The sequence below is a fragment of the Fusarium venenatum genome (genome assembly GCF_020744135.1).
Source record: "Fusarium venenatum strain MPI-CAGE-CH-0201 chromosome Unknown EDB82scaffold_1, whole genome shotgun sequence".
Classification (NCBI taxonomy): Eukaryota; Fungi; Ascomycota; class Sordariomycetes; order Hypocreales; family Nectriaceae; genus Fusarium; species Fusarium venenatum.
In genome coordinates this window covers 5,506,380-5,528,302 of record NW_027072129.1, presented here as the reverse complement: position 1 = coordinate 5,528,302, position 21,923 = coordinate 5,506,380, and the positions used below count along the sequence as shown (strand labels likewise).

The following is a 21,923-nucleotide window of genomic DNA, read 5'->3' as shown; positions in this document are numbered from 1 at the left end:
AATCAAGTTTGATTGCTGCCAACAAATGGAGTCAAGATTTCTCCAATTCCTTGGTAGGCCAGTAAATATGTGCTGTATGTGGCGCTTATCTAAAAGCCAAGCCAGCCAGCCGCCCGCCTGATGGACAAGTTTACTGGCCTTGTAGCCTCATGGAAGGGACCTTGGGGGCGTAAAGGGAAGGGAAGGAGAAAAAAAAGGGGAGTCACTTAGTACGCTAAAAGTGGCTCCGACTCGGCTGACAACCTAATGGAAGAAGCCATCGACATCCAATTTCCCACCCACATTCGTTGAATTCAAAGTCAAGCGACCGACGTGACTGGGGAGTCAATTCGACATGCTGCATACATAGATTGTTGTTGTTGCGAATATCTATCGTCTTGGTCTTGGTCTTGGTCTTGGCCCTTACTTTCGTTACTTATTGGTGCCGCTCGTTCGCTGAGGAGCGCCTCCGACGTATCCCAGCTGTTAAAACTACGGACAGTTACAACCCCCGGTTGCATCCGTCCCCATATTGTCTGTCGCAAACGGGTCGGTCTTTTCCTGCTACCGCCCGAGAGGCTCTTAATTATTGCGTTGAGTTGCGTTGCGTTGCTTTGCGTCCTCATCGCTGCGTTGCGCTGCGTCTTCGCAAACCCTGGCAAAATCAAATCCCTGCTGGCATTTTCGTCTTGGTGGTCCCCCGAAGCTGTCCCAGTCCAGGCTAGTAGTATCGCACGCAGACATTGTCTGTTCTTGACCTCAATCTTAGCTTCAACCTCTTCCTCCGCTGTGATCTGACCTCGCTCTCCCGATTCTGTCGCTCAGTTCGAAAATCGCCTTGATTCCAACTCGAGCTTGTCAGCATTCTCATCTCCCTTGGTGTAGGCTCGCGGCGAGTCTGAACGTGCCTTCTCCATGAAGAGGCGCTCCTCCGGATCAGCCGATGATGGTGACGAATCCTCCCTCGAGTCTGATATTCCCGACCCCGATCCTAGATTGACGACGCGCACATCGCCCGCACGAATTCGACGACCTAGCAGCCTCAATTGGAAACCGTCGAATGATCGCAATGGTAGAAACGGCCAAGCCAGAGACGATATTCAAACAGCGACCAGCTTGAAACCAACTTCTCTTGCTGCCCCGTCAACCCCCGACATGGCCCTCGCTAGGACACCAACGCAGTCTCCTTCTCCAAATCGGCACACGCGTCGTCCACGCTTCTCGATTGTCGTCTTGCTCGTTTCTGCGTTAGGGATTGCGCTCCTACTCGGTATTCTTCGGTCACTCGTGACTAGTCAACTGGATCCAAAGGGCTGCCGTATGTCCTATATGCGCCCATCATACGTGCGCTTCACCGAATTCGATACCGAGCATACTCGCTTTGCAACCAAATATTCGTTATACCTCTACCGCGAGCAAGGTGTCGAGCCAGCAGATAAGGTTTGTCTCACCATTTCCCAGGCTATAATGTGGATGTTGAATTGCTGAACTTTTATGGTGATAGCTCCTCGGAATCCCTGTGCTCTTCATTCCTGGAAACGCAGGAAGCTACAAGCAGGTCCGTCCTATAGCTGCAGAAGCAGCCAACTACTTCCACAACAATCTTCAGCACGACCATGGCGCTCTCGATGCCGGCATCCGGAGCCTCGACTTCTTTACTGTGGATTTCAACGAAGATATTACAGCGTTTCACGGCCAGACTCTACTCGACCAAGCCGAATACCTGAACGAAGCTGTTCGCTACATCCTTTCGCTCTACTCCGATCCTCAGCGCGTCACGAGAGAAGACAATTTGCCTGATCCTACATCGGTTATTGTTCTGGGGCATTCTATGGGTGGTGTCGTTGCGAGAGCTATGCTTGTTCAGCCTAATTACCAGACAAACTCGATCAATACCATCATCACAATGTCAGCACCGCATGCTCGCCCTCCTGTCACCTTTGATGGGCAGATAGTCCAGATCTACGACGACATAAACGATTATTGGCGTCGGGCATATTCACAAAAATGGGCCAACAATAACCCATTGTGGCACGTTACCTTGGTCTCAATTGCAGGCGGTGGCCTGGACACGATTGTCCCATCGGATTATGCAAGTCTGGAGTCTCTGGTTCCGCCGACACATGGGTTTACTGTCTTCTCTACCGGTATACCAACTGTTTGGACAAGCATGGATCACCAGGCCATTCTTTGGTGCGATCAGTTCCGAAAAGTAATTACGAAAACGCTCTACGATATTGTCGACGTTCATCGCGGATCGCAGACCAAACCACGGGCTGAACGAATGAAGACTTTCAAGAAACGCTTTTTGACGGGAATGGAACCAACGATGGAAAAGGACTTGCCGCTGAAAGAAGCAACAACTTTACTCACACTTAGTGACGACTCCGATTCCATTCTTCCGGCTGGACAGAGACTTGTCCTGAGTCAAATCGGCAGGCAGTCAAAACCTCAAGCTCATCTACTTCCCATTCCACCACAGGTTTCACCCGAGACCAGACGTTTTACCGTTCTTACGGATGCTCCTCTGGACGACGCTGGCGAGAATGGCAAATTGGAGGTCCTTTTCTGCAGTGTGTACCCCTTTCAATCTGGACAAGCCACTTCGCTCTACCCTTTCCAAATCGACCTCTCAGGAGATGACAGTGGCTCGACAAGACTTGCTTGTAAGAACGCAGCGTCGGACCGTATTTTGCTTCCTGCATCTACGTCATCATCCAGATATCCATTTTATCTCGACCGCGAACGGGAAATCGTCCCATTTTCTTACCTTCAATATGATCTTGGACAACTCTCTGACCATCAATTTGTGGCCATTGTCGAAAAGGCTACTTCAAACTCTCCGAGCTTTTTGATCGCAGAGTTCAGTGATAAGTCTGCATATTCGAAGAAAGAGAATCCTGGGCTCATGAAGTTACTCGTTTCCGGAATTTCAATGGAACTCCCCCCTAGTCGCCCGATGTCTATGGAAGTCAACATTCCTTCGTTGCAGTCAGCACTTCTCGCCTACAAGCTTGAGATTACATACCCCCAGTGCGAAGCCGACAAGGCTCTCTTCAGCCCATTGGTTCGACAATATCTTGATCAACCGTACGAGTCAAAATATTTTGTCAATGCTCAATCTGCCGATATCAGCCTTCATGGTGTTGCCCCCTACTTGCCGCCTGCCTTGGGTTCTGGGGCCGAGAAGGGCTTGACTTTTCAGTTCTGGACTGATCCTTCTTGCGACTCCAACCTCACAATCAAAATCAAGCCTGACTTCTGGGGTAGTCTCGGTAAATTATACATGAGGTATCGAACTGTCTTCGCCGCATTCCCTATGTTGACTGTGGCACTTGTGTTGCGCAAGCAGTTCCGCGTCTATGACAGTTCAGGGGTCTTCATTTCATTCTCACAGAGCTTAGACCTGTGTTTACGGCAATCAATACCTTTACTTCTCGTGTCATTGACACTTCTCTCAATGTCACTAGAAGGCGTGCCGGTTACCTGGCTTGGCAGATTCTTTAACCAGGCCCACACGGATCCTTTGAGTGTCGATTTCCACCGTCATGATATACTCATTGGAACGGATGATCCCTTCTTCTGGTTTCTCGTCCCCCTCATTGGAATTGTTTGTATCGGAGTTTGTGCTGTCGTTCACTACATGACAAAGGCACTTACACATATTCTCAGCCTCGTCTATTGGGCAGTAACCTCGTTTCCTCTGTTAGGGTCAACAGATGACGAAAGGGTGATTAGCTCACCTGCATTTGTCCCATCAACCCCCAAGAGACGCATGATCACCACAGCCATCCTCTTATTTCTTGTGTGGACGTTTATTCCCTATCAGTTTGCGTACCTGGTAGCATGCCTGGTACAGCTCTTCACCGTGGTCCGAGCCCTACGCATCAACGCCACGGCCCCTTCAGACGCTAATTCGAACTACTACCATTATGCGCACTCTGTGTTGCTGCTCATGCTTTGGATCCTTCCCATTAATTTACCTATTCTGGCGGTTTGGATCCGGAACTTGGCAGTACATTGGCTCACGCCGTTCTCCTCACATCATAATGTTCTGTCAATAATGCCATTCATCCTACTCGTGGAGAACTTGACAACCGGCAAGATGGTGCCTCGTGTTAGTCGGCTCTTGGGCTATGTCACGAGTCTGCTTCTGTTCGCCACTGCGCTTTATGCCGCTATGTATGGCATTTCCCATGCATATATGCTTCACTATTTGGTTAACATCATCGCCGCTTGGCTGGTTGTACTGCATTCAACGAACGACCCCTTCTCCCTAAGTGGATTAGGTGCGATATTCGACAGTAGCCCAAGTGAAGACCGAACGAAGACGAAGGCGTCCATGTGAAGGGATACGTTCACAATGTTGGCATGGATACCCCTTTGTCTTGTTTACTAGCTTTTGTGCCTATGATCACGCAGCAGTACACACGTTTACGAACTTGGGAGTGTTTATTTTTCTCGATTCAGCGCGGGCTTGCCCGGTAATACCTATTTATTTTTGCATGGCTCTGGAACCAACGTATTTCAGCATTTGAAACCGGATGACGTTGCTCGCCTCTTGAAGGCGCCAGTCCACGACTTTAGCATTTCTCGGCGTTTTTTGGGCAGATGGCATGATCAGAAAATCCTGGAAGAGCCTGGCTTATCTGTATAGAGTTCAGGTGTTTGTTTCCTCCATTGAACTTGGCCGTTGTCAGCAATGGTATACTATACGGCTGGATATTCATCATGCCGCACTTTGTTATTTGGCGGTTACGCCACGAGGCTTTGGTTACGAAACGAGAGACGGGATAGCAATAATTGGCATATAATCACAAATTAGACCTTCTTTATGATAATTACTCAACCTTATTGGCTCCCTGTTATTGTAAACACCAGTCTTGTATTTGTCCATGACCCAAACCTACGTTGAACACCAAAATCTCTATACAAAACGCCATCAAGGGAGGCCAATGCCATGCCCGTCCAAACCAAGAGTCAAATATCCGAGTTGCCAATTTTATAGCTCTAGTGCCCGTATGCTCTTAGTCCTCCTCGTGCCCCTTGTTCATCGCCCTTTGGTGCTTTGCATGTCGATGGCGAATTGCCCAGAGAGTGATGCCTGTTCCAGCGCAGCATGATAATAATGTGACCCAATAGGCGGAGCGGTAACATTCAAGACCGTCTAAGCAAGAGAGCTCGCCGTCTTTACCAACTACACTATGTGCATCGTAGATTTTACCATAAAATATGTTGAAGACGTTGGACGAGAACACAGGAGCCATGGTGATAAAACCCCAGTTCTGACTAAGTCCCCCAACGCCAAAAGTCTCGGCGACAAGAGAAGGAGAGACGCCAAAGAGGAAGCCATAGGCTAAGCCGGACGGGCCCGAGACTAGGCCAAGCCAGTGTGGGTTTTCGACGTTCAAGGCGCACACTTGAGCAAAGATGAAGATTATGCAGGCGGCAACAAGACACCAGAGCCTGCTGGCGTGAAGTCTGTTGACCAAGAAGTCGGAGCCAACACCTAAAAGGACTGTAAGACATTTACATAGTAAGCAGATGCATTCGACTTACCACTTGACAGTCGGCCGAGGAAGCTGCAAATAGACAACGCTGATACATGCATTTGTTGCCTATGAACGAGAGTATCGTCGGTCACATTCTTGTCGTAATGCTTCCAAAGAGCCTTGGCATCGTTTCCAATATTACTTGAGACATGTCAGCTGAGCGTTCCCCAAAGGTTGGGTATAGTAAAGGCCAATCATACTTGATGGTCATGAGACCAACGCCAGCCAAAATACCCATGATGATAAAGAGGTGCCAAAAGCTAGCGCTGCGCAAGAGGGCGAGACCTCGAATGTCTAGATGGTGAGATCCATCGTTATTAATATAATTATTTCCAAGAAGGGGTTGATCGGTTCGTGATGAGGGACGAGAAGTCAGGGGTGACCTCTCGCCAACCTCGAGGTCTTCAGGATTCTCGGGGGCGACCACAAGGCCGAATTCAGGCGCAAGTGGAGTTCCAAGAGAGCCCATCGAATCCGGGGCGGCGGTAGATGAGGATGCTACAGCAGGAGTGTACGAGTTCCTACTGGCACAGGTGCTATCACTACTGGAATTAGTTAACATACCGGGTTCATTATCCACTCGAGAGGAGCGGAAGGGTTTCGGCTCCTCTGAAGATCCAGGTCGAAATTGCTGAGATGCTGACGATGGAATGCTCTGCGTGTCATCCGATGCGGGTACGGCCTCATACTCGGGCTGGTCGTGGTAGACTTTCAGGAAGAAGAAGCTGCCAAAGGTAAGGCCAGAGGTGCCCCAAGCGAGAAGCTCAAGGAAGGCACTGGGATTGCCGGGGAAAAAGACAGCACCGACGAAAGAGAAGAAGAAGGCACTCAAGCCAAAGGCAGCCAATGGGAAAGCTGTGGCCGTTCCACGGGTTTTGGGCCAGTTGAGAGCAGATGTCTTGACAGATGCAGCGAATGCCATACAACTGCCCAGACCAGTCATGTAGGAGAAGACACACATCAGAGGCACAGATCCGGAGCCACGATGGTAGGCTTGGTGAAGGGGAAAGTAGCCAAGGAGCATGAGGATGGCACCGGCAAGGACAGCAGGCCGCGGGCCTCGATAGTCAATAAAGGCACCTATGGGCATGCCAAGGGTATACATTCCCAGATTACCACATAGACCGATCAAGTTGCTTTCTGTAGACGACAACTTCAATCGTTCCGCAAACTGCGGAGCCCAAGCTGAGTAGACATACTTGTTGATGTTAGAATAGCTGTGACGCATATATATGAAGCTTAAGGAAGACCAACATTGGTGCCGCAAGCTAAGGACATGACAGTTGCAGCGATACTAGCGATGATGCGCGCCTGATAAAGGCGATTCTGCTGGTCTTGATGCATTGTGACTGTTGCTAGCAAAGCAATAAGATGGAGCTTGAGAAAGACCGAACAAGTATCAACAAGAGGGGATACGCTTCTGTAAAGGTGAAGTTAACATTTAACTAGTGAGGGTGATGCTAACGCAATAGGACAAGATTGACAAGTCCAGGGAGATAGTAGATAAGTTGACAAAGACGAGATAAGAGAGGTCTAGGCCGAGCTATATGATAAAAGATAGAATAATTGGAGCAAGTGTGGGATAAAAAAAAATACAGACAAAGGGGACAGGCGACTAGGTTATTAGCTATCGGATAGGAAATGACTGATGAGAAGGGGATCTCGTGGAGGTTGATAGTGATACACTTGCCCATGGGAATGCATAAGCCGAACGCGGAGAATGTCCCGGGACTGGGGGTATGTGGCCCTTGTGATTAGTGCACTGTCCAGGTCATTCTCAGTACCTGCACACTGAGACATACAACACATATCTTGACGACTCCGCTTTTCGGGCCTAGAACGGTTCCTGTTGGCGACGTAATCTCACGTGGCCAGGCCTCATCGTCAGTAGCCTCATTCTTCCATCTTCAAACAACGCCATTAGGATAATTATCCATCTACCTTTCAAGGCAACTACATTGCCAGTCGGTCTTCGATTCGGCCAACGTCTCGACCTGCGCTGGAATACGCAGAGGAACATATAAACCCGATTCAATTAACTCGACGCGAACGATATTCATAACGCGCTGTCGCAATGGGCGCTCTTTTGTCTCTACCGCTTCTTGCGGTACCAAGCGTTGGTGCTGTATGTCAACAACCCTCCTCTGATCTCGCTTATCGAAGCTGACCTTGGTCTTGTTTAGATTGCATCCTTCGCTGCTAGCTGCTGTGGTGCTGCGACCTGTTCCATGGTCTGCAGTGCCTGTGGCAAATGCGGCAATAGTGTCGCAACCCGTATCGCATATGCGCTCCTTCTCCTCGTGAACTCGATTATCGCTTGGATAATGCTCACTCCATGGGCAATTAAAAAGCTTCAGAAACTCACCCTCGATTTTGTTACGATCAATTGTCCAACTGGCGAATGCCACGGCTGGCTTGCAGTCCATCGAATCAACTTTGCCCTCGGTCTCTTCCATCTTGTCCTCGCTGGCCTGCTTTTCGGTGTCGCAACCTCCAAGAGTCCTCGTGCGTCTATTCAGAATGGCTACTGGGGGCCCAAGATTATCGCCTGGCTCGCATTTGTCGTTCTCTCGTTCCTGATTCCCGATAGCTTCTTCTTGTTCTGGGGCAACTATGTCGCATTCGCTGCAGCTATGCTTTTCCTCTTCCTCGGTCTTATACTTCTTGTCGATCTTGCTCATAACTGGGCCGAATACTGCCTCGCACAAATTGAGGACACTGACTCGAGAGTTTGGCGATTTATCTTGATTGGCTCCACTCTGGGCATGTACATTGGCTCTCTTGCTATGACCATTGTGCAGTATATCTTTTTCGCGCGTGGCTCATGCTCGATGAACCAGGCTGTAATCACCATCAACCTCATTCTCTGGCTTGCCATCTCTGTCATCTCTGTCAATCCCACCGTTCAAGAGTTCAACCCCAAGGCAGGACTTGCTCAGGCCGCTATGGTGGCAGTCTACTGCACATATCTAACCATGTCTGCTGTGTCTATGGAGCCTAACAGCAAGTGCAACCCTCTCATCATGGGCCAGGGAACACGGACGACATCCATCGTTATTGGTGCCATTGTTACTCTCCTCACGATTGCCTACACCACAACCCGAGCTGCCACCCAGAGTCTTGGTCTCGGCAACTCTAACGGTATTCAGCTGCCCGAGGACGACGAACATGGTCTTGTAACTCAACAGCCTAGTGCTCGCCGTGAAATGCGAGCCGAGGCTTTGCGCCGAGCTGTCGAGGAGGGAAGTCTGCCTGCCGATGCTCTGCTGTCCGACGACGAGAGTGAAGCTGGCGATACCCCCGCAGGAGATGACGAGCGAAACAGGACCCAGTACAGTTATACTGTCTTCCACATCATCTTCTTCCTAGCAACTGCCTGGGTAGCTACCTTGCTCACCATGAACTTCGATGAGTCCACCAAGGACGGCGACTTTGCAACTGTCGGGCGTACTTACGCAGCAAGCTGGGTCAAGATTGTTAGTGCTTGGGTCTGCTACGGCATGTATATATGGACACTGGTGGCCCCTGTTGTCCTTCCTGACCGTTTCGACTTTTCTTAAACTTGCATCTGCATTTGGGCGGGAGTTTGTGAGGAAGCGTTGAATATTATTGTTAGCCAGACTGTGAATAGTTTGTAGTTACTTATGTATGCCATCTGAATAGGTACCACTGTATTCCAGGTTTTATTTCCGTTGATACCATGTTTCAAGTTGTGACATAAACTTGAGGTTCGATCAATTGATCGAAAGTGAACCGCATATTCTGTCACTGGGTACCAGCTCTTGCGGTTTGAAGTAAGGATACAATACGAGAACGCTTTATGCATCAATGGGGCTGTGTGCATGGGAAACGCATCTTTAAATCTTGAATTTTCCGTATATTTGAAATCTCAAACCTATGGCAGCTGCACTAAGCAAACAACTCCAACTCCATAATTCCTTCCTGTCAACTCCAGCGTAAGCTCATGATAAGGGATCGTCTTTTGCTCTTTTTGCCGTCTCTGAATAGCATCATCGCCTGTGTGGCGGTATATGTTTGTGAGCATGTCCTCTTCACTGCTCCGTCTATGGTTAAGAAAACCATGGCATGTCCGATATTGAAATGGTATTCTGCAGAAGTATCGAATTCGCTCATAAAATCAAAACATTCCCGTTTGATCCACTAGCATGGATCATTTCTTTTTGTGTTTCCATTCTTGCTATGCCATTACAAGTTATTGGAAAGAGAGAGGGGTCTCTCCAAGCTCCTTGGCAGCTCCAGTTGCGTGGAAACCATCCATAGTAACGGTGACAGCACCAGCTTGAACCAACTGAAAAGGGTGTTAGCTTCATTTTATAATATCAGGGCATCGAGACTTACGGCGCGCGAAAGATCCTCAATCAAGTCATTCGGGTCTTCGATACCAACACAGAGTCGAATAATATCCTCAGGCATTTGTCGCTCCGCTCGTGTCTTGGCATCAATACTGGCATGGCTCATCTGACAAGGCATGCTAATCAAACTGTTCACACAACCGAAGCTGACACTGATAGCCCAGAGGCGAGCAGCCTCAACGATACGCTCAGAAACAGCAGGGTCGCCAGTCTCGAAAGAGAGAACAGCACCAGCACCACGAGCCATAGACCAATGCAGGTCATATTGAGGATGAGACTTGAGGCCTGGGTATCGGACACGGAAGCCACGAGACTCGAGGAACTCAGCGATGGCTTGAGCGTTGGCTTGCTGCTTCTCCATTCGGATGGCGAGAGTCTTGACACCACGCATGAGAAGGAATGAGTCGTTAGGAGACAGACCACATCCCGTGGAGTTGATAACAAAGAATAGCTTGTCTCCGATTTGAGTGTCGTTCACAGCGATAACACCAGCCATGATGTCGTGGTGGCCCGACAAGTACTTGGTTCCGGATTCGTAAACAATGTCACAGCCCACATCCAGAGGGTTGAACAGCATGGGCGAGAGCATTGTGTTGTCGACAACGACCAGAGCCTTGGGGTTGACTTCGTGAGCCAGGCGAGCAATAGAAGGGATATCAACGACCTTGATCAAAGGGTTGGTAGGGGTCTCGAGAAGCACCATGGCGGTCTTTTCCGAAAGGCGTGCCCGCACGCTATCAACAGTCGTGGTATCGACGTGGTGAACGACAATGCCCTGGTTGGCAGCCAAGTAAGTAAGAAGACGATGGCTGCCACCGTAAAGATCATCGCCGGTGATGACCTCGTCGCCAGGTCGGAGCAGTCTAGTAATGACATCGAGAGCACCCATTCCGGAGCTGATGGCCAATGCTCGCTGAGCGTTCATGATCTTGGCAATGTGTCGTTCAAGATGGGTTCGAGTAGGGTTTCCTGAGCGTGTGTAATCGTATTCTTGCTGGCCACCGCTGGCCGATGTCTGCTTAAAGGTGGCAGACTGGTAGATAGGAACGCTGGAGGCACCATATTGATCTTTGCTGTCTGTGTATACAAGTTCGGTGGCGAGGGCATAGCGCTTGCGACCAGTGCGCGGGCTAGACGGAGCAGGAGATGGAGGAAGGTCGTGTCCCTCACTGTCGAGTCGTGCCAATGGGTTGGCAGACTTGCCAGACTCGGTAGGCGAAGGAGAGGACATTTTTTGTTCGGTAGAAAATTGGGTGTGTTGCGAAGGTTTGAGGTAACAGAGATGTATAGGCGATGGCGACTGGTGTATTGAATGTAGGATGGAATAGCGCCAGGCGGAAATTCAACGCACTTAGGTGTATAGGACGAAATCTAATGTCGAATCAAATTGAAGATGTTTGAGGGAAGAAGAATTGATATTCAAGGTATAAGAAAAAGGAGGACGGTCGCATTAGCTACGTAGGTAGAGATAGCTTGAAGGACGACGGTTGTTCGGGAGTCGGGGAGTCATTCCCGCTGTCGGCGGTCTGATCTAAGGATTTTCTCCATACCTACCTCTAGTACCCTGCGCCATCACCCCGCAAAAAGAGTAATTTCATGGGTAGCCCAGATATGATAGAGTTGCTATGGAACGTATGTCGCTGTGCACCTATTACCTACAGGGCATTTGTCCAATCCAGAGGGGTGCCTGGGCCATCGATTTCCAGCGCTTTGAGCCTCTGAAGCCCTGCAACAACAATTCGACAGCGGCAGTTCCATGGGCCCTGGCCACCGCTTCTGAATCATCCGACCGATAAACGGAGGACAACTGATATCGAAATACTTGTCTATCCCCCGATAGCGCACTCATTTCAAGGTAGCCTGCTATTAGGCCCCAGAAGCCTTGGTGGGGTTGCTAAATGACGTGATCTAACACTATCATGGCCCATCGAGTGTTTGCGTTCCGTGTGGGGACACACGCGGGACGACACTGTATGTGGGAAACCCGGAGGGCGGTACCGGCCCCCGGACTCAGGGTATTGTCAAGAACTTGACCGCTGGAAGCTCACACGACAAAATTAAGAACCCGGGCAGTTTAGATATGCTATGCCAGAGCAGACTCCTAGCTTGTTTGGTAAATATTGCACTCTGAAGCTCAGAGGTCAAGCTTTCTGTCACCCAATTGCTAACCTAGGTTGCACTTGTCGCGTCTTGTCATGTCCAACGCTGGGAAACAAAGGAAATTGGCTCTGCGGAAAGATATTACAGTGCGAATTATACCGTATAGAATTGACAGCCAGAAAGAGATATCGCGATGCTGCTGATTGGGCAATAGCTGATGAGATGATATCCAGGGTTAGGGTTGGGTGATTCTATTCAAGAACATTAGCTGTTACTGTCAGCCTGTAACTATTCGTACATGTCTACCATTAACTAATCCTGCTCCTCTGCAATCAATTCCTCAACACCGCTTGTTTGCCGTGTTGACTGCATCTTGATCTGTCCGCCCTCGCGACCGAGGAAGTCGTCAGACCTGATACCACGGAACTGCTTAGGGTCCACGGTCGACATGGCCTTTCCACTCTCGCGGTGCTGTCGCATGTATTCTCGAACAGGTACCATGGCCGCATCTCGGCATGCTTCCTTGATGTCGCTACCTGAAAGTCCAGCAGTGATTCTTGCAACGTAGTCAATGTTGAAGTGTTCAGGATCCGTCTTGGTATCCTGCAACACAAGCTGCAAGATTCTGCGTCGCTGCTCAGTTCCTGGCAATGTAACAGGGAACTTCTTGGGCATTCTGCGGAGAATAGCCTCGTCGATATCGTTGATACGGTTGGTTGCGCCCAGCACCATAATGCGAGCAGGCATTCCTGATGAGTTCGAAGACGTCAGACCATCCCAGAGAGTCATGAACCTGTCATATATTAATATCAATTGAAACAGCCAGCTATCACAGATAGGGACTTACTCGGCTTTGACCATGCCGCTAGCCTCATGCTCGCCACTCCTTCGAGTGCCAAGAACAGCATCAATCTCGTCGATAAAGATGATTGCAGGTTGCATCTTTCGAGCCAACGAAAAGACGGCCCGTACAATTTTGTTCGAGTCGCCGTACCACTTCTCGGTCAAGGTCGAAATATGTAGGTTGATGAAAGAAGCACCGCTTTCGTGGGCAACAGCTTTTGCGAGCATCGTCTTTCCACAGCCTGGAGGGCCATACAAGAGGACTCCTGAGGGGGCAGACAGTAGTGGTGCAGCGTGAGAGTATAGATGTGGCATCGTTAGGGGATAAATGATGGATTCTTTGAGTTCTTCGATGATCGTGTCCAGGCCGCCAATATCTGCATTTATTAGTGGCTGTCATAACGTGACAGAAGATGCCTCGATGTGCACGTCTTACTCACCATCAAACCCAACAGAGATGTCTTCAGGGGGGACCATCTCAAGCGCAACCAGGTTTTCATATTCGTTCAAAACTAATTCCTCAGGCCGAGGTCCTCTCTTTGAGTCGCTGCTGTCGTCGCCATAGTCGAGTCCATCTCTTTTGTGCCTGTTCATACGCTCAAGGTGTGCTTTCGCCTGGCGCCTGGCTTGTTCATGCTTCTCTTTATCGGGGTCGGCTATGTTACTTAGGATAGGATTCAAGAAATTTCGAGCGACGTATAGGCCAGCAGTCATCTACCAGTTCATATCAGTGTCTTGTCCATCAATGTACTCTAATCTTCACGACGTGAGTACTCACCATGCCCGCGAAGAGCAGAATGTCCATGGCGACATCGCCGAGCTTACGTCGTTCCCCCATGCCGAGGACCCAGCGCAGCCAAGGGGTTGACTCTGATGGCATGAGATAGTGAAAAGAGAGGGGGACGAGGATGGCAATTGTCGGCCGGTAATCGAGCTAGGTGCGTTGCTGGTGTCTCCCGATCATGACATTTCCGGTTGCCGGTTGAATAGCAGAAAACAAACCGTCGAGGCCGAATAGGGTTAGAAGTGTGGTTTGAAGAATAAAAGATTGACATGCGCGTTCGGCAAGAACCTAATGGCACACATGCCCGACATCTCAGCGGCAGCCCGGGCGGTAAGTGGCGGTTAGCGCCAGATAAGCACGGGCCCTGTTCGTCGACCCAATCTGTTTACTTAGATGAACATCTTGGTGGGATTCTAAACTTAAAGATCCTTTCTAACTTTCTACTATATACACGACAATTACCATCCATACATGCGCTGCGCATGCGATTCAAAGACCACTTTTGCTGTTTTAGTGTGACTTCATCTGTTAGACTACTGTACTTTGTGCGCTTTATAAACTCGATAGACTATTATCCACGAAAAAAGATACGATGCCACCACGCGCACGCGCGAAGCCTGTCGCAGAGCCGACTGGGCCTGCAGCATCCGACTCAGAGCCCGATCTTGATATGTTTGACAAATCCGATCTCCAAGCAGCTATGCGCACAATGAGTACCACCAAGAAACCCCGCGGACGACCACCTGGGTCGGCTAGCAAGATAACCAAACCTGCACAACGAGCGACGCGTCGGACGGGCACAGAGAAACTTCCAGCTGTACCCGAAGTGGTCGCACAACCAGATACTGCTTTTAAAGCCAATGGAAGTGGTACGAATGCGACGCGCAAGGTCCAACAGATGGCTCCGGACGAAACAGTTACATTTGAGGACATTGAGGGCCCTTCAAGTGTCCCGGCTACTGATGTAAAGAAGGGAACACGCGGGCGCCCAAAGAAGAGCAATGGCGATAGCTCTGTTCTTGTGCCCGAAAGCACTGTGAAGCGACGTGGCCGACCTCCGCGACAGCCCGGAACACTGATCGCAGAAGTTCCGGAGACACAGCAAGACGACCCAATGGAGTTAGACCCCGTATTGGAAGAGAGCGAAAATGACAACGCTGGCGCCATACCTGAAGTTGAAACTATTGTGCCATGGTCAAGTTATGACACAAGCGACGACTCCACACGCTGGCAACTAGAAGATCTTACGAAGAAGTATACAGCGCTCGAAGCTAGTCACCGAGATTTGCGCGAAGTGGGAGTGCGAGAAGCCGAGCGGAACTTTGAGCGACTGAAAAAGCAGGCCGAGGAACGTACTGCCGGTAAGCGCTGTTATATGAACTACCAATGACCTGTGTACTGATCTCAAAAGCTGCTACTAAGCTGATAGCTGAACTAAAGGCTGAGCTTGCTGCTCAGACTGCGCTTGCAAACGAAAGTGAAGAGCTTCGGAAACAACTCGAGGCAAACGAAACCGAGACGGAAAATTTGGAGAAGACTGTCAAGACTCTGAGCAACTCTTTGACCGAGGCCAGGTCCGAAATCAAGTCACTTTCTACCAAACTAGCCGCTGCCAGGTCGAATGATACCAACCCCAGAGTGCCAGGCAGTGCTATCAAGGCCGGTGGGCTGATGAACCGCAATACTCAGGCAGGTGTTGCGCACGCCGCGCAGGTTGCTGCACAGGCTAAAGAAAGACTATATGCGGACTTGACAGATTTGATTCTGCGCGGCGTGAAGCAAGATGAGGTCGAAGATACCTTTGACTGCATCCAAACTGGGCGCAACGGTAGTAAGTTTGGTTAATGGCTTCTTGTCCTTTGTTCTCGTATACTGACACAGTGACTAGCTCTTCATTTCAAACTCGCTGTTGAGAATGACGCGTCAGACAGCTATGAAGATGTGTCATTCACCTATCAGCCGCAACTGGATACTGGACGAGACCATGACTTGATAGATGTGCTCCCCGGATATCTTACAGAGGAGATCACCTTCCCACGATCTCAAGCACCCAAGTTTTATGCCAGAGTCAACAAATCCTTGACAGAAGATTTGACGAGACAGTGAAATGCGCCGGTTGTTGTCGAAGATGCTGTTGAATATGTTTCTTGTTAATGATACCCAACTATTTTTTTTGCCTTGCGTGCATAGACTACTGGAAAATATTGGCGTGATGAGGCTAGACGGAAAATAAATGACTGAATGCCAAGGGATTAGACTATAATATGGTGAGAACCTTGTTGGTAGTCGAATATTTACTTCAAATTTGTTCATCAAGGTTGCAGCACTCTTCGTCAGGTGAAGATGATGGCCCATTCCGCATGTGAATGAAGCAGTTTTCAAATTTGATGAAATGTTAGAGGTTGAGACTGGCTTTCAATTTCTGAGTATCGGTTATCTGAGTACCTTCAACTAACGTCCATTGAGTCTCATATGAATACGGATATTATTTGAATGTTGACGGGAAGCTTGACGCCAATGAGACTTTGACTCAGCCAACCACGTGTGACTGGCGTTAACGGGGAGGATATAAGGGTTGTAGCACAAGGCCACTAGTGTGTCTCCCCCTGCAGATTAGGTCCATCCAACGCGTCCCTCATTCAGCGTCATTCTAATTCTGGCCACAGTTCATGTCTTGGCCTTGCAACAAACTATACAGGAGGTTGTCTCTCGTTTGCTTCTTACTTGACAAAACAAGGCTCAAATTACTGCAATTCTCACTCCTTGCCCTGAATTGTTCCAATTGTTCTTGTTTTAACATCCATGGAATCTTCGTTGCTTGTTTGGTGTGGTTAGACTTGAGTTTTTTCTTTCCCCCCTGACTTACACTAAGATCATCGCCAAATATTCGAACCATCTACATTGACGACTAAGTGTTTGGAATTTTCAATTGCTTCGCCATGGCCGGCTCCAGTCGCATTGGCTTCATGGCCATTGCTGTTGCTTTTCATTTGGTTTATATCTTGTCCATTTTCGACATCTACTTCGTCAGTCCGATTGTCTCGGGCATGCAACTCTTTGGTGTCGAGCGCCAACCTGAGTCTCCCAAGGCCCCCGCCGACAGGCTTGTGCTCTTCGTTGGTAAGTGACAACGAGCTAGATGATCCAGAACTTCCTGATTAACATACTTTGTCTCTAGGTGACGGACTACGTGCAGACAAAGCCTTCCAAGCTCATCCCGAACCTTACCCTGAATCCGACCAAGACCTTGTTCCACGACATCTAGCCCCGTACCTTCGCTCTCGAGTTCTGGAGCATGGGACCTTTGGTGTTTCTCACACTCGTGTCCCAACCGAATCTCGACCAGGCCATGTGGCCCTCATTGCTGGCTTGTACGAGGATGTATCGGCTGTTGCAACAGGATGGAAGATGAACCCAGTCAATTTTGACAGTGTTTTCAACCGCAGCCGACATACATGGAGTTGGGGAAGCCCTGATATTCTACCCATGTTCCAGTATGGTGCTGTTCCAGGCAGAGTCGATGCCTTTGCGTACGGTGCTGAGCTTGAGGATTTCTCTAAAGACGCAACCGAGCTTGATTACTGGGTTTTCGATCATGTCAAGGACTTTTTCGCTGCAGCTGCTACGAATGAGACCCTCAACACGGCGCTTCGGGAAGACAAGGTTGTCTTCTTCCTCCACCTTCTGGGTCTTGATACTACTGGGCATTCATACCGACCATATTCCAAAGAATATCTTCACAACATCAAAGTGGTAGATCAAGGTGTCAAGGAAATTGTCGAGCTTATCGAGAGCTTTTACGGAGATGACCGGACTGCCTTTGTCTTCACTGCTGATCATGGTATGTCAGACTGGGGTAGCCATGGCGATGGACACCCTAACAACACCAGGACCCCCCTCATCTCCTGGGGATCTGGTGTTGCCACTCCTGAATTGCATCCTGACAGTATCGCGCCTGGACATGACGAGCTTTCTTCGGACTGGAATCTTGACCATGTGCGCAGACACGATGTTGCCCAAGCTGATGTGGCTGCCCTGATGTCGTATCTCATCGGTACTGAGTTTCCTGCCAACGGCGTTGGTCAACTTCCCCTGAACTTCCTCTCGGCGAGTATCAAGGAAAAGGCAGAAGCTTCTCTTGCCAACGCTCAGGTCATCCTCGAGCAATACCGAGTGAAAGAAGAGAGCAAGAGAAACGTAGAGCTCCGCTACCAGCCCTATGGACCGCTGAGTGACGACAAGCTCGGCCCGGAGTCACGCATCGCTCATATTCGTGCATTAATCGATGCTGGCTCATTTGAGGAAGCCATTGAAGAATCCGATTCTCTGATGTCTATTGGACTACAAGGCTTGCGCTACCTTCAAACCTATGACTGGCTATTCCTTCGTGCTCTAATCACTATCGGCTATCTGGGCTGGATGGCTTATGCTACCACAACTGTCCTTTCTCTGTACGTGGTATATGAGAGTCTGCCTCCTCAGCGCACACTTCTCGGATCTGCCTTCTTCTTGTCAGTCCTGGTTGCACTTTACTCATCTTTCATCATCTCCAAATCACCTCCCGCATACTACCTTTATGCATTCTTCCCTGTTCTGTTTTGGGAAGAGGTATATGCGCGCAGGGCCAACGTGGCTAAGGGTTTTCAGGCTCTGTTTGGCCATGTCAGGTCTGGCGGGGCTGTGGTTGCACTTGTTTTCAATGTCGTTCTCTATCTTGGTGTTATCCAATCTTTGGTATGTTCTCCCATTCGTTCATGTTCTATTACTTACAGCTTCTAGGCTTTGGCATACATTCACCGTGAAATTCTCACCGGGCTCTTTGTTTTAGGTGCTTTCTGGCCCATGACATTGGGCATCTCATTCTTACGGTCCCATCTATTCTTGAGTATGCTGTGGTTCTTGTCTTGCTTGGCTATGAGTACTTTTACCCTGCTCCCTGCCATGAAGGTTGAGAACATTCCACTTATGTAAGTCACATCCGATATCTATGGATAAGAGGCAGCTGCTGATTCAAATAAAAACAAAAGTATGGCTGGTGGCGGGTTGATGACTGTCGTCGGTTTGGCTTACATGGTCCTCGAGGATTTTATCCTATCGGACGTCACGTCTTTCAAGACTAAATCAAAGCGTCTTCACACAAGCCGGTCGCTTCTTGGTATCCAGGTAAATTGCCACTTCAGCATTTTCTTTCAATTGGGATTTGGCAACTTACATTTCAATCCAGGTTGGGCTTATCATTCTCGCCATGCTTGTCACCCATTCTAGCGCGACCTCACTGCAGGCCAAACTTGGCCTTCCCAAGGGGAATCAGGTAGTTGGCTGGTTTGTTCTAGGTAAGCCAGACGCATATGAAATTCGAAGGCCTTACTGACAGCATAAGTTGTGTCGCTCCTCATGCCATTGGCATATCGATTACAACCCAACAGCCACTACATGCATCGCCTCGCCATCATTTTTCTTACGTGCGCCCCCACGTTTGTCATTTTGACGATATCTTACGAAGGCCTTTTCTATGTGGCTTTCAGCGTCACTCTATTGGCCTGGGTGCGCCTTGAGTATGCAGCTCATGCCTTTACACAAGAGAAGGCCAAGAAGCAGGCGGCTGTCGCTGATAGACAACAGCATAGATTGGGTGCTTTCCGGCCGTTGAGTTTGTCAGACGCACGGATTGCACTCTTTTTCATGGTCCTACTCCAGTCTGCCTTTTTCAGCACAGGCAATATTGCTTCCATCTCATCATTCAGCTTGGAAAGCGTATCCCGGTTGATTCCTGTTTTCGACCCCTTTTCACAAGGAGCGCTACTAATCCTCAAGATCATTATTCCGTTCTTTCTTATCTCAGCTAACCTTGGAGTGCTGAACAAGAGACTGGGTGTGGCGCCATCCGCCATATTCATGGTCGTCCTTACCGCCAGCGATGTTCTGACACTCTACTTTTTCTGGGTTGTCAAGGATGAAGGATCATGGTTAGAGATTGGCTCGACCATCACTCACTTTGCCATTGCAAGTTTCTTGTGTGTGTTTGTTGCTGCACTCGAATTCGTGAGTGCAGCTTTCATTGCTGGCATTGAGGTTGAGGATACAAAATCAGCTGTAAGCACCAAACCAGATGAGAAAGTGCCGATAGTGGCGGGGGCAGAGTAACTTCCCCGATACCTACTATAGAAGAAATCAAAATGCACACTACATGTTGGTCTTTCAGCCAAGATTTTCTCAGTGTATATAGACCAATCAACTAACTGACAAGAACACCAATAACGCGGACACGAACCATGTGACCGACCATAGGGGAGGTACCGCAGCATAGAGCTGGATAGGGCTGAAGGGGAAGCCTAACGGAAGATGACCGCAGGTCACAGCGCCTTGACCTGAAGAGGGTGCGCGTTGCGACCTTGTTCATGTCTTGGCAAGATGCAGACATCTTACCTTGCAGCGCATCATTCAAGTCACTAACAAGGGCAGCCATGTAATTAGGATCCGGGGGATGGATTCAGAAGCCCGGAGGTATGGGTATTGTTTTATGGAGCCATTCTCCATTAGATGTAAGACTAACATTTCCAAACTTGCATGTGAAAAGCTCAGGCCAGGGAAAGAACAGTAGGTAATGTGTCTATCGACTCATCAAATAGAACAGCCATAGACGTATAAGATAAACGGCCCAGAAGAAGTCATACCATCAGCCTAGTCAGAGCTCTGGTTCGGGTCGTCGGAACACTTGACGGGTAGATTATGAATGTCAGTTTCAGTTGCAGACAAATTAAACAAAGAGGTTCAGTTTGATTTCCCCAGCTTTTTACATAAGACACGTTTTGGCTAAAGTATCGAGCCAAACTCAATCTGGAACTTGGGCCGCCGCCATTGCGTCTCGAAGCATTCACATGTCACGAGCCAGGGCGGTAATACATACGTACACATTATTGTGTGTGTCGATCAGTTCGACAGGATTTCCTCTCATGCACAAGCTCATTTTAGGCATGAAACAATTAGCAAACGGGCCCCCTTGATCTTCAAGACAGGCACATGCTTCATGTCGTGTGTCACGCCTAGTGGGTAGCAGAAAAGTTGGCCTCCTAAGTCTTAGGGTATAAAATAAGTAGTCTAAGAACCATAGTCTAAGGAGCATAAAGTGACCTGCTAATTTCGTCTCGTATGCTTCCAGCGGTCAATTTTTCTGACACCCTGAGGCACGCGCCTACGCCGCAGTTCTTGACGATGTAAGCCAGGGGTGAAGTCATGATAGCTTTCGCCAAGTAGGTCTTCCTATATTCTGAGAGCTGCGCCCCTTGTGTGTCAACTCCAAGCCTTAAGCAGACGTCGACACATGCACAAGTCTCACGGTGCCTCATGTAAGTGACAGAACACTTCGGAAACTTGACAAATATCATCACGCTGGCTGTGCTTAGTCAAACGATTCCATCATGCCTCTCGGGGATGGAACTTGATGCGGCATCAATCAGCAATTGACGCGGTCCGCGGAACAGGTTCCATACGTCTTGTGGAGCCTTTTCAACTGAAGTGAGCGCCGAATGTCTTTTTGTGTTCTTTATTTGCCCTTAAGAGACGACGGGATTACAGTGGAGGTCTGCCGTCTACCATCTCCGAAGTCGACAGGGTCACCCATGAGCCGTTGCTGTTGAGAATCTGGAGTCCACAGGATATTGTACATCCCATTATTCAGGCTGTGCAGTTCCTGAAGACGATACGTCTGGGTCTTTGGTCAGTTGATTGTTCGTGGCTTACAGCTCTACAATAAACGTGTTTGCCATATCCAATTGATGTTATATAATTATATGCCAACACAAATACGGAGTAATACCGAGCTGTCCTCAAGACCTGGCAGATCTTTAATGTATGTAGGTATGGTTCTCCGCTCCCGCCGCTAGCTAGAACCATCTCGGCCGGTTCCATCTGGGTAGCGCAAAGTCAGAATCAGTTAAGACATCCATCCAATGTGAGGTACCTTGCTAGGTTAGGTGGTGGAGGTTCCGTTCACTGGAGGCTTGTTGGTTTGCCTTATACAGCAGTACCGCCTACCGACCTATCCGCTTACTTGTAATTGTATTTGCTTCATGTTACACTCTCCCGCCACTATTTATCTTTAACTGACGCGAAACAAAGCCAAGACTCGAGTTGACTGTCAAAGTATCAGGGTTCTTAAAACGCACTTTGTTTACAAAAATATTGTCTTGGTAGACTTTCTGTACAGAGCTGTTGCGCAACTTGTCCAAGGATTTCATCTCCTTTCTCCAGATCGAAACATCTCTAGACCTGCCGTTTTGGTGTGGCTCGCTC

At 49.1% G+C, this 21,923-nt stretch overlaps 7 protein-coding genes across 7 annotated transcripts; 4 read left to right on the top strand and 3 right to left on the bottom strand.

Annotated features, from left to right (window-relative positions):
• The first annotated feature begins 519 nt into the window (after window positions 1-519).
• EDB82DRAFT_487306 (PGAP1-like protein-domain-containing protein) lies at window positions 520-4,808 on the top strand. Its single transcript, XM_025730358.2, has 2 exons — window positions 520-1,419; window positions 1,484-4,808. The coding sequence occupies exons 1-2, from the start codon at window positions 895-897 to the stop codon at window positions 4,325-4,327; spliced, it is 3,369 nt and encodes a 1,122-aa protein (XP_025589491.1). The 5' UTR covers window positions 520-894; the 3' UTR covers window positions 4,328-4,808.
• Window positions 4,809-7,257, bottom strand: EDB82DRAFT_487304 (major facilitator superfamily domain-containing protein). Its single transcript, XM_065608306.1, has 4 exons — window positions 6,786-7,257; window positions 5,732-6,729; window positions 5,539-5,672; window positions 4,809-5,488 (listed from the first exon to the last, which is right to left on the bottom strand). The coding sequence occupies exons 1-4, from the start codon at window positions 6,873-6,875 to the stop codon at window positions 5,007-5,009; spliced, it is 1,704 nt and encodes a 567-aa protein (XP_065465627.1). The 5' UTR covers window positions 6,876-7,257; the 3' UTR covers window positions 4,809-5,006.
• A 170-nt stretch (window positions 7,258-7,427) lies between these two features.
• On the top strand, window positions 7,428-9,275 carry EDB82DRAFT_571563 (serine incorporator/TMS membrane protein). Its single transcript, XM_025730360.2, has 2 exons — window positions 7,428-7,656; window positions 7,715-9,275. Exons 1-2 carry the CDS (start codon window positions 7,606-7,608, stop codon window positions 9,089-9,091), a joined length of 1,428 nt encoding a protein of 475 aa, XP_025589493.1. The 5' UTR covers window positions 7,428-7,605; the 3' UTR covers window positions 9,092-9,275.
• Window positions 9,276-9,744: 469 nt separating this feature from the next.
• On the bottom strand, window positions 9,745-11,135 carry EDB82DRAFT_471346 (Cys/Met metabolism PLP-dependent enzyme-domain-containing protein; the record flags this gene model as incomplete). The annotated part of the gene is made up of 2 exons (XM_025730361.1): window positions 9,745-9,840; window positions 9,891-11,135. The coding sequence occupies 2 exons, from the start codon at window positions 11,133-11,135 to the stop codon at window positions 9,745-9,747; spliced, it is 1,341 nt and encodes a 446-aa protein (XP_025589494.1).
• Window positions 11,136-12,316: 1,181 nt separating this feature from the next.
• Window positions 12,317-13,727, bottom strand: EDB82DRAFT_520609 (P-loop containing nucleoside triphosphate hydrolase protein; the record flags this gene model as incomplete). Its single annotated transcript, XM_025730362.1, has 4 exons — window positions 12,317-12,797; window positions 12,852-13,224; window positions 13,288-13,561; window positions 13,626-13,727. 4 exons carry the CDS (start codon window positions 13,725-13,727, stop codon window positions 12,317-12,319), a joined length of 1,230 nt encoding a protein of 409 aa, XP_025589495.1.
• Window positions 13,728-14,037: 310 nt separating this feature from the next.
• EDB82DRAFT_487291 (chromosome segregation protein Csm1/Pcs1-domain-containing protein) lies at window positions 14,038-16,112 on the top strand. Its single transcript, XM_025730363.2, has 3 exons — window positions 14,038-14,992; window positions 15,043-15,462; window positions 15,520-16,112. Exons 1-3 carry the CDS (start codon window positions 14,224-14,226, stop codon window positions 15,735-15,737), a joined length of 1,407 nt encoding a protein of 468 aa, XP_025589496.1. The 5' UTR covers window positions 14,038-14,223; the 3' UTR covers window positions 15,738-16,112.
• Window positions 16,113-16,254: 142 nt separating this feature from the next.
• Window positions 16,255-19,961, top strand: EDB82DRAFT_487289 (GPI ethanolamine phosphate transferase 1). The gene is made up of 6 exons (XM_065608305.1): window positions 16,255-16,751; window positions 16,810-18,365; window positions 18,411-18,598; window positions 18,659-18,794; window positions 18,856-18,964; window positions 19,012-19,961. Exons 1-6 carry the CDS (start codon window positions 16,571-16,573, stop codon window positions 19,773-19,775), a joined length of 2,934 nt encoding a protein of 977 aa, XP_065465626.1. The 5' UTR covers window positions 16,255-16,570; the 3' UTR covers window positions 19,776-19,961.
• The last annotated feature ends 1,962 nt before the right edge of the window (window positions 19,962-21,923 follow it).